The sequence below is a fragment of the Xiphophorus hellerii genome, chromosome 1 (genome assembly GCF_003331165.1).
Source record: "Xiphophorus hellerii strain 12219 chromosome 1, Xiphophorus_hellerii-4.1, whole genome shotgun sequence".
NCBI classification, from domain to species: Eukaryota; Metazoa; Chordata; class Actinopteri; order Cyprinodontiformes; family Poeciliidae; genus Xiphophorus; species Xiphophorus hellerii.
Genome location: NC_045672.1, coordinates 27,579,971 through 27,595,047, shown reverse-complemented (window position 1 = coordinate 27,595,047; position 15,077 = coordinate 27,579,971). Strand labels below are relative to the sequence as shown.

Here is a 15,077-nt window from a genome sequence, read left to right as displayed (position 1 = left end):
TTTTATGCTGTAGTTCAGAGGAACAGTCCAGTTTGGAAAGCCAAGAAAACAGAATGTTGCTGAGTAAGAAAGATGAATAAAAAGTCCCAGTTGACTGTCTTAAAGCTTCTGGAAGACATGGCGTTCTGTTTGTAGCTGTCATGCCGTTTGTCTTGTGTCCTCACCAAGCATTTCCTTAACAGATCGCAAATATTTAAACAAGCCCCAAGTCCAGACAGTGGAAGAGATAAAATACAATTGTTCCTTAAAGGAGCACAGTGGATAGAGAACAAAATATTTCAGATTTTTGTTTAACAGGAGGAGAGTTCTCTGACCAACACTGTTCCTAAACATAAGATATCCTTAGTATGCTTTCTGGAAAAGTATGGAATTTTATTCAAGTATTGTCCAAGTCGGGATACATATAGGCATAGAAAAATATTAGTCTTTTTTAAGACTTATTCTTCATTCCCTTGGCTCAAAGTTCCATCTATTCATTAGTCCACCTATTCACCTGTCCATCCTTAGAAATGTCTGGCAGAAGTTCTTAGTCACATGTTGTACTATATCGTAAAATAGTACAAATAATTTATTTCAAATGGCACTTAAAATCCAAAATGAGTTGCTGCTGGCCACGCCCCTCAATATAATGTTTACATTTGCATGTGAAAATGGCAGCAAACAGATGGCACAATTTTTCAACCATACATCTTTGAAAAGCATTAGTAAAACCTTGTGCACAACCAACAAGAATGCAGCAAGTGGTTTCTGGATGGTAAGTCAGCAACAAAGCATTTGCCTTTTCTAGCAGCCATTGTACAGCGCATACAGCAGTACAAACAGCTGACCAAACGTGCTGGAGCTCCACTTGTGTTGCTAGGTAACAGATAGCAATTGGGACTTAGCAATTGGGAGGTTTTTGAAATGACTAATTTTCCAGGCACCATAAAACATGAAATTATTGCCAAAAAACAGCTGGGAGTTTTTTTAAGCACTTTGGCTGTTTTTGGAAGCAGTTGAGACAAAATTGGAAGTATAAAGAATTTGGAATATTTTTGCATAAAAATTCAAACATAATTTTGTAAAACTATGTTTTCATAATAAAACAGAAGAGTGAGCTTTAATCTGGTTTAATGTCAGACAGAGAAAAAACGATTATGCTTGTTTTTATACATCTCATTCCAACTGTAAATGTATTATTTTGACAGTTTGGTGTTTTGTGACCTACATCTTGTTTTAAGCACCTTGGGGCTAATTAAGATGGCTTGTCTTCACTGCAGAACGTTTTGTAAACTCAAGCAAAGGTGTTGTTTTTAGACATCCAATTAAAGGTTCTAAAGAAGCTCCCAAACTTCTGTTCATTTGTTTCCTGCTTCTTTATCTTACATATTTCTATGTAAAAGATGCTTCATAGAAATCATCTCTATCACAACATGCCACTGTGTTTGAATCAGAGAAATTTGTACACCCACATGAGACACGAGACGGTCCACTGCCGGTTCTTCCACGTGAAATCACAAATTACCTCCCAAAGTCACAACTCTCGTCTGTTTCTGCACTGCCATGGGGCTCATTATCATCTCCTGTGGTCTGCACACATCTTGTTACCGAAGAGCATAGAGAATCCCCCAGTGGTCACTCCTTGGACAGAGAGGAAAGCAAAAGGGGAAGGATTAATGAACAGGCTTTCTTTCTTTTTGAACTTTCTTCAAACAAGATTACCTGTGCAAGAATCCTCAATCCTTTCTCAGTGGCTTCATTTGGACTTTGCATTAACGCCTTTTTTAATCACCAGAGCATGCCTTGGCTTTGGCTCAGATATGAGCAGCGGCTGTCGGCTTCAGCTTGGCAGTCGGAAGTGAGCAAACTCTGCTCAGCACAGAGAATTTCTCAGCTCTTCAGATGGTGTGTCAACGCAGCAAAGTTCCCACAAAGGCATTGTAATGAGCTCTTCAAAGCATTAAAGCGTGCCACTGTTATCTGTCACGGAAATGTAAAAGCAACACAGCTCTTTGAAGGATTTATAGTTCTCAGTACATGCTGTAATGAAAGCAACAGAGAGAGGCTACACTGCTGTAATCACAACGTGGAAGTGTGTAGATATTAACACCACTTCTTGTTTTAATCTAGTCTTCTAGTATTTCTTCTGTTTTGTGTCTCATTATAACATGTTTGCTGTCTTCTCTGTGGTAGGGCCGCTGAGTCTGAGATGAGGAACTCTCTTCAACCGAACGAGATGGGAGCAATCGCCACATCTGGACCCAAACAGGTAAAACTAGAGCTAGGATTGCACCTATTCAGCTTTGTTGCAAGGTTCCTGAGGTAACAAAGCTCACTACCTTGGGTTGGAACTACAGGGCTGCTTTGTGGTGGAGCTGGAGCGCAGTCAGAGGGGCTTCGGCTTCAGTCTGAGAGGAGGAAAGGAGTACAACATGGGCTTGTACATCCTGCGCCTGGCCGAGGAGGGGCCTGCTCTTAAAGATGGACGGATACATGTGAGTTGGTTTAATAATGTTTCTCTGACATCCTGATAAACCAGGTGATACCACAAGCTGATCCTAATAAACAACACACTGACATCCATCCTTTGGTATATGCATTTATCAAGCCATTTTCCATCCATCCATCCATTCATATGGCCAGCCGTCCATCAGTCATCTATTTGTCTATCCATCTATCCATCCATTCACGAGTAAATCCATCTCCATCCATCCAGCCATTTTCCATCCACTATCCATCCATCAATCCGTCCATCCATCTATCTATCCATCATCATAAACTTGTGGTTATAGTGACATCATGGGAAGTATGCTTGTAAACTGAAACTATTGTAATTTCAGGTTGGGGATCAGATTGTGGAGATCAACGGCGAGGCCACTCAGGGCATCACACACACTCGGGCCATCGAGCTGATCCAGGCAGGGGGCAACAAGGTTCACCTGCTGCTCCGACCCGGCCAGGGCCTCGTCCCAGATCACAGTGAGTCACAGCATCCATCCGCCTGCACACACATCAGATCAACAGCATATTAACCAGGCATACATTAGAGCGATATGGTTGGCAGGGAGGTGCATCCTGATTCACATGCATGAGTTTCAGGCTTCTCTTTAACCTTTCTCTCTTGCCATTCTCATCCAAAACTTCTAACTCAGTCTGCCTGTTGTGCTGTTTATCCTCCTTGCTTTCTCCCTGTTTCCTCTCTGGCACGGCTGTCTGTTTCTACCTTTTTATCTCTTCCTCCAATAGGTTCCAACTCTTCTTCCACCCTGTGCTTCTACATGAAACCAGAACATCACTAAAGGCCTCACTGCTTTTCTCGGTCTGTCTCTAATAAACTTGGTAAAACTTTTTGCCTCTAATTTTCTCTCAGATTTCAAGTGCTGTCTGTTGTGTACTTTTATGTTAACTGAAATGATTACAGTGTTGTGCAAAAGTATTGACATCCCTTGAATGTTTCTAAGTGTCAGTGTGATTTTGTGTGATAGACTTGCAAAGGAAAATGATACACAGTTTTTAATATTTCAACAATCTAAAAATCTGAAATGTGTGGCGTACATACAGTATGTATTCACGCCCTTTTACTCTGATACAACCGTTGGTTTCATTAAAGTGTCCTGTGCAGCAGAGTAGCACTGAATTGTTGCCAAGGAGAAGCGCAACATTACAGCTCACAAGCTGTAATGCTCCACTTATGAAAAAAAGTAATAATAATACTACAACAAAATTAAATCCACTGCAAACAAATTCTGCCAGAAGTTAGCTGGTTAATACAAAGAGCTCCCCTGAATAAAAGCCAGCTATTCTATGAAGGCCTCAGAAGTTTGTTTGAATGAACAGCATTGTGAAAATAAAGGAACACAACAGACAGGTCAGGGTCATCTGTGCAGAAGTTTAAACCAGTGTTAGGTGATAAAATGACATTTTATGCTTTGAATATAAAAAAATGCAAACCTGATTAATCACCTGATTAATCACCTAACCTGTCAGTATGGTGACTCTGGAAGAGTTGCACAGATCCATTCTGGATCCATTGTCCAATCCAGTGTCCAAAGGAAAAATATATTAAAGTTAGTGGTTATAACATGAACAAATGTGAACATGTCAGGAGGTATAAATACATTTGCAAAGCACTATATGTATGACTCTTGATTTTAAAGCAGTGAGTCCTGTGGTAAAAAAAGAACCAGAGTGTGTCCACAATGCCACTGAACACACCACATCCTCTTTTGTAAAAGAAAAAAAACTGTGGAAAAGTTCTTAATCTGTTACTGATCAAAGAGTGACAGGTGATAACAGGATCTGTGTGCATTCACTGGCATCAGCCTTTTAATTTCAAAGACAAAAAGAAGAAATAATTCGTATGAGTTGCTGCTCCGAGAAATCCAAAAAGCTCATTTCAGTGCCGGTAGATCCATCGCTCTGCTTTATTTATTTATTTTTTTTGTTCCTCTCTTGAATTTTTCTGCCTCCTATATCAGCTCAGAGCCACGGCTGTGCGCTTCTTATCAGCTCGGTGGAAAATTGAAACGTCAGTCCCAGTTGAACCCTAGCACCCTTCCAGCTGATGCATATCTGAAGCTAGGCCAATATTTAGATGGAGATTGCAAAGGCTTATTGCAGAAAGTGTGATGCTGCTTCTAATGAATAATGTTTTTATTTGTCTTAATTTTTGTTGACTTTGCAGCACATGAAGAGGTTTTAGTTTTTACATGATGTTTGAAACCCTGCAGTAGTGTCAGAGTGGCTCTCAAAAGTTTAGACACCCCTAGAAAAATGCTTACGTTTTTATATATCCAAAGAGACAATGGAACTTTTTCCACCTTAAATGGTATTTAATTTATTCAGTTCTGCTATATGTGATTGCTTATGATTGCAAAACCTTAAGCTAACAAGTTGTTAAATCAAAAGCAGCACCCAGACTCTGTTGGTAGAACCTTATTAGCTTTCAACATCTTGACTTGGTAATATTTGACCTCACTCTCTTGCAAAAAATCTGTAAGATTATGGAGACGTCCCTCTTATAGTGACCCAACAAATTCAATTCTGGATTTGTCTGGGCCACTCCAAACCTTTTTTTCTTCAGGTGAAGCTTTCTGTTGTTGATTTTGGGTGCTTGCTTGTATTCACTGCGATGTTTAAAAGTAAAATCTTACCTAATCGTCAGCTTCCTAAAGGTTTTGGGCCAAATCTGATTCATTCATTTAGTTACAGCTAAAGAAAGCAACTACCATCACCATGTTTCTTGTTATTTTCTAGATTATTGCAGAGGATTTTGTTTTTTGTTTGAATTGTATGGAATAAATGTCACCTTTTAACGTTGGAAAATGTTTTGAGCTCATTTGAAATGGTGTCTAAACCACTGAAATCCAGTGGATGCTTAGCAGAAATGTTTTTCAATATCTGTTATTGTTATATTTGTTATATCTGTTATATTTTTTTCCAGGTACAAAAGACAAAGTAACCATTCCAACGACAAGCTTTCCCAGACTCTCTGCATCCGATGACCAGTCATCTCCAGCTTCCCCGTCCTCTAACTCAGGATGGTCACCATCTTCCTCCAAAGTATTTGCCCCTGATGAGCCATCAGCCGGGGATTACAGAGTGCCTGGTTTCCCCGGTGCTGGACAGGAGCATGGTAGACAAGCTAACCGATCAAGAGGACAGCAGGTCCCTACTCACAATCATAGGCGTTCTACTAGCCCTAGGAAAACTGGGCAGAGCGACTACAAATCTGGCAGTCCCAGGAAAGCAACAGAAGGTCAAATGGACAATGTGGAGCATTCTCAGAGCCCCCAAAAAACACTGGAGGACATGAGCAAGGAAAGAAAAACTCCTGGGCAAAGAGACCAGCGCTCCTCTAGTCCAAGGAAGGGCCCCAAGAGGGAGCATGATCCTGTCCTGCATTCAAGGAACCCAGAAGACCCTCACAGCCCCAGACGCCCAGCTGGACAACAGCCGGCGGGGGAAGTGAAAGACTGGAGACATAAGGGGGAGGATGCAACTTACCGGCAGGAGAGAGGGGCTGCAGAGAGTGGAGACAAAAGCTGGGGGGCCGATGATCATCACAAGAAGGGAAAGCGAGCTGAGAAAGAGGCAATGGCGCAGAAATCCCACAGGGAGAGGGCAGGGTCGGACGCCGACCCTGCCACTGCCGGCCAAAGGGGTGGAAGAGAGAGAGCCGAAAAGGAATATCCAGAGGCCAAGTATCAGGGGCCGGCCGAGCAAGCAAACAGAAGGGACCCTAGAGGTTTCAGCAGTAGCATCCAGGATCCCAACTGCAACGGGACCAGCACCAGCAAGAAGGCTCCCATCACCCCCGGCCCGTGGAAAGTTCCCAGCTCGGCCAAGATCCAGTCCCACGTGGACTCCACATATGCAGACATCTGAAATCTCTCCAGGGCTGGATGAAGACGAAGCTCGGCCTACGAGAACTGAACACGGGTCGGAAAGATCGGCTCAAAATATAACCAGCAACATACCTTCTCATTTATACGTACGTCTCGTCGTTTTTTTTTTTCTCACCCAGTTTGCCTCAGATTGTTTGCACCAACCTGCTGATCTCTGACATAAAACAAGTATTTGTACTTGACTCTGCTGCACGGCCACGTCAGATGAGTTGTGAGCAGGGTCTTTGGAAGGAAATCTATTCTGTGCCAATCAGAGACTCTGGTTAAATGGAAGCTGCTCCTGATAGCACTCACTGTGAATCAGTTTGGAGGAGTCCAAATGAAGTGCTCACCCTGTCTACCCGAGCCACATGAAGGAATCTGTGTTTTTTGTGTGTGTGTGTTTACTTTTGAAGGATTACAAGCATACTCAAGCACTCAGCTTTTAAACCGAGCAGGATTTATTCACTGTTATAGTCCCAAAAGGGACCTTAGTTTTCTTCAAATGATCTAATTAGACAAACTTTTTTTTTCTTTTCATTTTGAGAAGCCGATGAAAGCTGTGATTTGTGTGACTGCATCCGAACATGTGAAGTTATAAATCCCATGTTGGTGGGAGGACCACTATGAAGCTTTATATGCATCAATGAGCAGACCAGATACTTGTGGTTATAGATCTAATGTTTTTTTTTTGTTTTTTTTGTACTTGTGTTGTGAAAATAATGTGAGAATTAAAGCAAACAGGATAGTCTACACACGCGTCCATGTCGAGTGCACTTAGGTGGAGGCCGAACATGTAGATACACATCATTGCTTAAACAAATCCCCATTTTAAAAGCCTCAGACTTTACATGATATCTCAGTCTATAAGCAGCGTCATCCATCATGTTGTTCACTGGTAGCAGCACTGTGCCGATGTGTGTTTTATTTATTCCTTTAGGATCTAATGTACTTCATCTGAAAAATGTAATATTTAGCAAAGTGATTACTCAAATATTGAACATATTTAGGATAAATAAATTAGCAGAGCCTTGCAACTGGTAAAAGTGCAAACTTTCCTTTTTTAATTTGCATAAAACATTTTGATATCTATTTGTATTATAAATAGAGGCACAAAAAACATCAACCCTAGTTCAAATGTTTGATATATAATGCCAGATGCATGCATTGGCACTCCTGGTAAAGATGTCCAAAAAGCCATGAAATCTTTGAATATTGTATTGCAGAGGCATCATTTCAGACCAATATTTTAAAAAAAGTACATCCCTTGTTAAGATAATTATCTTTATATAAATAATAATTATGTTGTTCTGACCAATTTCTCTTCCAAAGAAATTGGCCTACAGCATACATATCCTCCACCATGCTTAATGGTGAGTGTTTTTTTTTGTTTTGTTTTTTTTACATATTTTTATACTTTGTTTTACAGGAAACACACCTGAAGTGTTAGCTGCCAAAAAGTTTAACCTTACTCTTATCTGAGCAAGAGTTTACTCTTTGCTGCAGTGCTTCAAGGATAACCTTTGCATACCAACTTCCCTACCATCCTCCTCACTGTGAGTAGGAAATTTGCCTTTATCCAAGAAAAGTGACTCCGTCTTTGTACCACTAGGAAACTGAAAATTGTGAATTATTAAAATGTTTCTATACACACAGACCAACTTAAAAAAAACAACCTCTGCTTACATATATCTTTAAACTAATTGTAAGGGTACTCATAACTATTATTTTGTTAGATAAAATGTTTTTCTTCACAAAATAGATGTCCTAAAAATTCATGTTTCTTCTTCAATTGTCTTAAGATTGTTCCACTGCAATAAAAACAAACTTATTTTAAGGCTTTTTACACATCTTTTACCAATGCTGCCAATCTTTGTGACTGGTGCTGTATTTTACTGTATATTAAACTCAAAGTGTAAATCTTAACATTTATTTCCAACATGGTTGTCAAGGTTGTTTTATACACAAAACCAGACCCTTAAAAGATTCGAACTAATCTTCAGTTTTGACATGAAAGCTGCTTGTTTGTGATTGCAGACACATCTACATAATGTGAAAACTTCTGCTCTGATTCTTTGGTAGTCTAATGGGAGGTTCTGATCAAAATGGGATTTAGTCTGGTGTTAAACAATGTAAAAATTACGAAAGCATCGACTACAACAACTGTGCTCCACCAACAAGAAAGAAGATGTAGCGTTTTGGTATTCCTACTGTGGACTAGAGTGACATCTAGTGCTCCAACCTCTGCTCTGCACAAACAAGTCATAGCTTTAACCCCAACCCTCATCCCCCTACCTGCATATGAAGACGCAACATATGTTTGTCTGTGAGGCCGCTGAATAATTTATTGTCTGTTTTCACGTTGATATGATGGGCTACTGTCATTTTTACTGTTCATATCTTTACCATGTCTGATGCTGTGGCCTTGCATTGCTCCAACATATATAAAAGTCATAGTTTTGACATCATTGTAGTTGTAAATGTTTATAAATTGTACAGCACCTGTATAAAAAAAAATGCCTTCATGAAGAAAAAAAAATCTATGTAAATTGTTCCATTATTTTTTTAAGGGAGATGAGAGGAAATGTTATGCAATGGGTGAAAAATAAATAAATAAATTGATCATGGCATACTGTTCATGCACTGATAAATAAAGGTTTACGGATTAAATATAACAGAGTTCAAGTATTTCATTCTGTCTCATACCAGGCAATGTTAGTAAAAAAGTTTACAGCATACACATCCAATTTCAATTTCGCAATCTTCAACACCAACAGACATTGTACCGCAGAATACAGAAGATGACATTTGAAAAGACGGAAGACTACAGAAAAGACAAGTATGCTGATGACTAAACAAACCTTTCACTTATTTTGAACATTTCCTTGCGGACACATTGACTTTCTTTACTATAATTAACCCATTTTGTGCTCCGTGGAAAATCACAGTATAATTCTGAAATGTGCATTCTTTTTCAGTTTGGGGTAACCACAACTGTTATTTTTTTAAATTATTATTATTACTACATTTATTTATTTATTTAGTTTGCTTGCTTTTTTTGTGGGGGGCGGTTTATTGACCGGTTCTTGACCGTTTATTTAACCCGTATGTTTTCTTTATTTTAATTTTCTGCTGATAAATGTTCACTAACGGTTCAGCGTCTGCCGCCTGGAAGTACTCCCTCTTGTGGATGTGATAAAATTAACCATGACGTCAGCTGAGCGAGAAGCGTGCGTGCGGAGCCGCACGCAGTCACCTCAAGTTCAACTACAACTCCCAAGAAGCCATGCGACAAATGCCAACTACAAAAACCACAATGCAACCACAACGCATGCGCAGCATCGTCAAAAATGTTTAAGTTGACTACAAATTGTTCGGATAAGAACTACAAATTGTCGCGGGCATGCGCAGTAGAAGCTCCGAGCCCTTTAAACATACTGTACGTGCAAAGATGGCAGCTCAAGTCGACTTGCTCCGTGCGAAAGTGAACGACGAACGGATAAGGGACAACTATGACAGATTCATCAAAGAGAAGAAAAAGAAGAAGAAAAGGGATTTGTCGCCGTCAGCCGACAAAAAAGAAAGATTTGAGAAAGTGGCGAAAAAGGTGAAGCTCCATCATCACCATCACCACCACAACCACCAGCAGCAGCACGCCGAGAACCGGAGCCACCAACCGCATCAGCTGCAGCAGAACCCCAAATCCCAGAACTTCAGCCCGGATAAACACGTTCTCCACATCCACCACCACCATCACCTCCACGGCCACCACCATCACGGTCTCACCAACGGCACCAAGAAGAGCCTGCAGCCCGCTTTCCCAGCTCAGAAGCGAGCCGTGCCCACTCAGCCACCTGCGCTCTTCACTTTCACGCCCCTCAAAGTGGTGAAGGCCCAGCCGCAGGAGCTCAAAGACAAGCGCCGGGAGAAGGAGCACAAGCAGAAGCTGAAGAAGGAAAACTCGGAGGCTAACGTTAAGCTTCCTGAACTGAAGAAGAAAAAAGGTGAGCTTATTATTTGAGTGTTAACGGCTAGAAGCCGTTTAATGACACCAGATCATCACATCACAAATGTCAACAGTAGCTTGTAAACGGATAATTTTAGCTAACTTAGTTTATTATATAGCCAGTTCAGTAAGGATCGTAGTGCTTACATTTTAAACATCTAAGCTGACTGTTTAAAATTAGCCTTTCTTTTCAGTGAATGAACAATGAATTTTAAATTAGTAATTTTAATTTAATCTCTAAGCACTGGTTTACCCCCATTTGCTGTATTTAAGTACCATTATTTTTGCTCTATTCATTTTATTATAAATTATTATACATATATTGTTTACGAACTTTTATTTAACTTATTTATTCAGCTTTTATGTTAGATTTATTATCATTTTATTTATGTATCCATTGTCTGTCCTTTGTATTTAAATAATTTTAGTTTTCATTCTGTAGTTATTCTTTAGTAAGAATGTACATTATTGGATATTTTGGGGCTTTCTAACCTCTTTTGAATATGTCTTTACCTGTTTGTTTTTTAACAGGTTTTCAAACTTATGCAACTGTTTATATAGCATAAAGTTGCAGAAAAAGTGATACACTATTAAAGTTTCTTTGAGTTATTGATTGATAGATTTTGATTTTGTCTTTAAAAATGGCAGAAATGCATATTGTGTTTGTGTTGTGGTATCTTGTATTCACAAACATTTATACTTTATTCTAACCTCAGAATTACAAATGCTATGTACAAACATCACTTACAACAATATATCCTATTATTAAGTAGTAGAGATGCTATATATTAAGAAAATATGGCATTGAGAGATTGAAGTTGATTATTGTTTTGGAGATAAACCCAGTTTATTTCTCAGCAACACAAACAATTCTCTCCACTTTTCTAATTTTGTCTGACTTTTTTAATTGTGTATTTTCAGAGTTGATGCCCAACAATGAAAATGGAAAGTCTCTAACACTAGAGGAATATCTTCTGAAGAAGAAGAAAAAGAAGAAGAAGCATCGTGACGATGATCAGGGTGCTAAGAAGGTCCGACATCTGCACACCAAAGCGGTTCAGACTGTATGCGCTGGGCTTGGGGCTGACCTCACAGTCCTTGTTAACCCTGAAGCTCCACTGCCCGGCACAATAAAGCAAGAAAGCACTCGGCTTCCTGGCAGAGAACCTGCCGACAACTATCCACCTTACCTCCAAGCACTCAAAATGGGCCGCGCTCCTTTCCTCTCGCATCAGGACCACTACATCCGCAGCTCCTGCCTCCAGACCGGTACCAGATATGGACGCTTTCTTCACGAGGAGAAGCAGCCCAACGGAGGCGGATCTGTGCTGCATGCTTACGCCGACGAGTTGGCGTGCCTCAGTCCAGCTGAGATGGAGGGATTCTCCCGGGAGTTCCTGGAGCTGACCTTTGCCGAGAAGCCCAAAGGTGCAGCGGTCTACGCCTTGACTGTGATCCACGGCGCAGCTTCGTATCTGCCTGACTTCCTGGACTACTTTGCCTTCAACTTCCCCAACACACCTGTCAAAATGGAAATACTGGGCAAGAAAGACATTGAGACCACCACTATAAGCAACTTCCATTCTCAGGTATGTAGAGGAGGGGAAAACAAAGGCAATGTTCTCGACACAACATGGCTTCAAATTTAAACAACCCAACACTCCTAGTGCTCAGTAGGCTGTGCTGTTGTGTATTCTCTGATACATACACTGAAAAGTGTAAACGCCTCAGGGTGTCCGCAGATCTTTAAAAAGTCTTTAATTCATGTATCTAAAATCAAGGCCTCAAAATGTCTTAAATTGATTTTTATAAAGTAAGTTGGTCTTCAATATGCTAATCATAGGTCTTAAATTTTGTCTTGGCAGGACTAATTAATCGTATGGCAGAGTGTTGGGGCCATCCTAAGAAAAACGTTTTAAAAATTATAAGAAAAAAGTCATAATATTACGAGAATAAAGTCAAAATAACACAAGAATAAAGTTGTAATAACATAACAAAGTCACCTTAAGAGAATAAATTTATATGAGACTAAAGTCAATGTGATACTAACATAATGTACTTTTACCAGAATAAAGAAATGTTATGACTTTATTCTCGTAATTTTATGTATTCTTTTTTTTTTCTTGCCATTACCTTAATACTCCATAGTTTGTACATTTCTTACGACATTTAGGTATTAAATTCCATTCAAAATGGGCTTTAAAGGGTCTTGAAAAGTCTTAAATTTGAGTTGGTGAAACCGGCAGAAACCCTGGTTGTGAGCTCAGTCGGTTTGTCCTTCACCACAATGGTAACAAAAAAAATGCAACTCGAAAAACTAGAATTCTGGCAAGTTTTATTTGGAAGTAACTTCTGCTCCCGTTCTGACTAGTTTTATTACTCTTATTTTATGCAAAAAAAAAATTAGTTAGTGCAAAACAACAGGCAAGACAACTCTCATTTGCATAAAAACAAAACCATTTTGCTTTTCTGTTTAGAAAAACAGCAGCAGTAGGTACAAGCATTTCTCATTTGTTTACTTTCTAGTATGAGAAGGAGCAATCTGCCATCAGTCCTCTGTGTATGTAAGGGCTGTAAGCTCTGGCTGATGATGATTGTATGTCACTGTGTTATATTTCCCTCTATGCTGTGACTGCTGTGCATGGAAAACATGTGCCAGCAGGTACAAGTTTACACACTAGGATAGGATAGGTATATCACAAAGACTATTAGACATGAACGATTAAAAAACAATTTTAGATATGGCTAGGAAGCAGTACATTGCTGGAAGAAAACTTCGAAACTTCTAGATCAATTAAAAATTGTGAAAGTCAACAAAATAGTATATTTGTATGGTTAAAGGTAAAAAATGATAAAGCTAAAGATGGAATGATTTTCAACATTGTACTGTTGACGACTCTGCACCGGGACAAGTTGCTCTGATACAGGAAAAGAGCCCAGAGGCCCCACTTAACTTTGGAAAATATCCAGATGCATTTCAGTCTCTGAGGATTTCTGGTATTTGGCTGCAAATGTCTGACTTTAAAACCTCAGAAAAACTCCTGAGTTTTTTTTTTCTTTGAAAATTTGTGACTTCGCAATGTCCGAAAATAGCTTAGTTTTAACATTGTGCATTGTTGGCTTTAATTTTTCTTTTCCACATCCGATAGTTTTTTTTTTGTTTGTTTTTAGAAAATATGTGAAATTAATGTAGAAATATTGAGGCTTTTTTGGTAGAAATGTATTTCTTTGTGGCCACATTTGAATGTTTTTCATTAATCTACAATTGCGACAATTTTCCGCTGCACTTGCTAAGCACTTAAGAGTTCAGCATGTAACATTTTATCTGTAGCTCTACACAGTTTCAACAACCTGGAGCTCATGTGCAAATAACCGAATGGGTTAATGGGATTCACACACTGTGCTCTACATTACTGGTGTGTAAATGTGGGCGTATCAGAAAGCCATTAGTAGTAATGTGGATTTCTGAAGGGGTTTTAGAGCAGAACCTGTCGTTTCTGGCAGGTGACTAATTGTGACAGTTTTTGTTCTGCTAAAAGGAAAAGACAGTGAAGCCTGGATGGTTTTATTCATTCTCATACCATCTGCTTGATGGAGCAGCTGTGTTTTTATTATATATTCAGTACTAAAAATGGAATTATCAAGAGAAAACTCAAGTTAGTAATAATGATTGCTGTATTGTCATTCTACAGGATGCAGTTCAACTGTGTTAAACAAAAAAAGCAAAAGTAAAAAATTGCAATAAATCTTTAAAAAACGTATTGTATTTTTATGGCCCTTAATTGCTTTCATCATTCAAATTGAGAAAATATTATTTTAGCTTATAGATAAGTAGCTTGTAGCACTTAAAGGTTCCTTTACTTCGTTCCCCAGGTGAGCCGGACGTATTGTTCTGGAACGTACCGAGCCGGACCCATGAGGCAGATCAGCCTGGTCGGCGCCGTGGACGAAGAAGTCGGAGATTATTTCCCAGAGTTCTTGGACATGCTCGAGGAGTCGCCGTTTCTCAAGGTGGGAGAGAGATTTATTTTCCTGCTCTTGCAATAGCTTCTGTAAGAGATTGTGTTTGTAGCACAGCAGCTTTATCACTTAAACACAAGTGTATATTAGTATTTTAGAGCAAGGCAAGCAAAAAAAGTATGTAATCTGTTGTTTGTAGTGTCAAAATAACATCTTATTTTTAAGACAAACAGAAAGAAAAGCTATTTAGCTAAATTATTTACATTCAACTCATCTTGATTTTTGCTTTCACTTATGCATATTAAGAATATATGCATGCTTTGGAAACATATTAAGAAAATATGGATGTCCAAAGTGTCACTGGCAGCTGAAAGATATGCAGAAACAGAGATGATGCAGGCTAAAAGTGCTTGAATTGTAATAAGAAAAAATGAAAAAAGCCTCAAAGGCTTCACAATATGCATATGAGTTTCATTCCAGAAAAATATGAACATGAAGGGAAAAAATGTCTGCAACAACCCAAGCTGCCAGAAGAGGGAGACATTCTATATTTTAAATGTTATTTATATGTTGTGCAAATGTTATTCAAAATGTACTTTTGATGCCGTCATTTTCAGTAAATTCATTGTATATTGGGCTCAGGATAGTTATGAAACAAATTTCATTAGATCTTGAATATTGTTTCAGTATTCTGGCATATATTGTCTTGTAGTTGCAGAAATTACCTTGAATCATGCCCATTTAAA

The 15,077-nt window shown here is 39.1% G+C and overlaps 2 protein-coding genes across 5 annotated transcripts in view; both read left to right on the top strand.

The window, feature by feature from the left end:
• The window catches only part of magi3a (membrane associated guanylate kinase, WW and PDZ domain containing 3a), a 142,441-nt gene extending 133,401 nt beyond the window's left edge, over positions 1 to 9,040 (top strand). Inside the window, exons 18-22 of one of the 4 annotated variants that reach the window (XM_032557832.1) lie at positions 2,173 to 2,248; positions 2,337 to 2,474; positions 2,820 to 2,958; positions 3,226 to 3,318; positions 5,423 to 5,535. In XM_032557832.1, the coding sequence (XP_032413723.1) occupies positions 2,173 to 2,248; positions 2,337 to 2,474; positions 2,820 to 2,958; positions 3,226 to 3,278 (406 nt within the window). In that variant the 3' untranslated portion in view covers positions 3,279 to 3,318; positions 5,423 to 5,535. Of the gene's footprint in view, positions 1 to 2,172; positions 2,249 to 2,336; positions 2,475 to 2,819; positions 2,959 to 3,225; positions 3,319 to 5,422 lie in introns of all 4 variants that reach the window. The other 3 variants (XM_032557840.1, XM_032557814.1, XM_032557824.1) reach the window with 3 other exon arrangements.
• Positions 9,041 to 9,753: 713 nt separating this feature from the next.
• rsbn1 (round spermatid basic protein 1) overlaps positions 9,754 to 15,077 on the top strand; it is a 9,827-nt gene continuing 4,503 nt past the window's right edge. Inside the window, exons 1-3 of the mRNA XM_032557856.1 lie at positions 9,754 to 10,369; positions 11,293 to 11,960; positions 14,245 to 14,382. Of these exons, the coding sequence (XP_032413747.1) occupies positions 9,769 to 10,369; positions 11,293 to 11,960; positions 14,245 to 14,382 (1,407 nt within the window). The 5' untranslated portion in view covers positions 9,754 to 9,768. The remainder of the gene's footprint in view (positions 10,370 to 11,292; positions 11,961 to 14,244; positions 14,383 to 15,077) is intronic.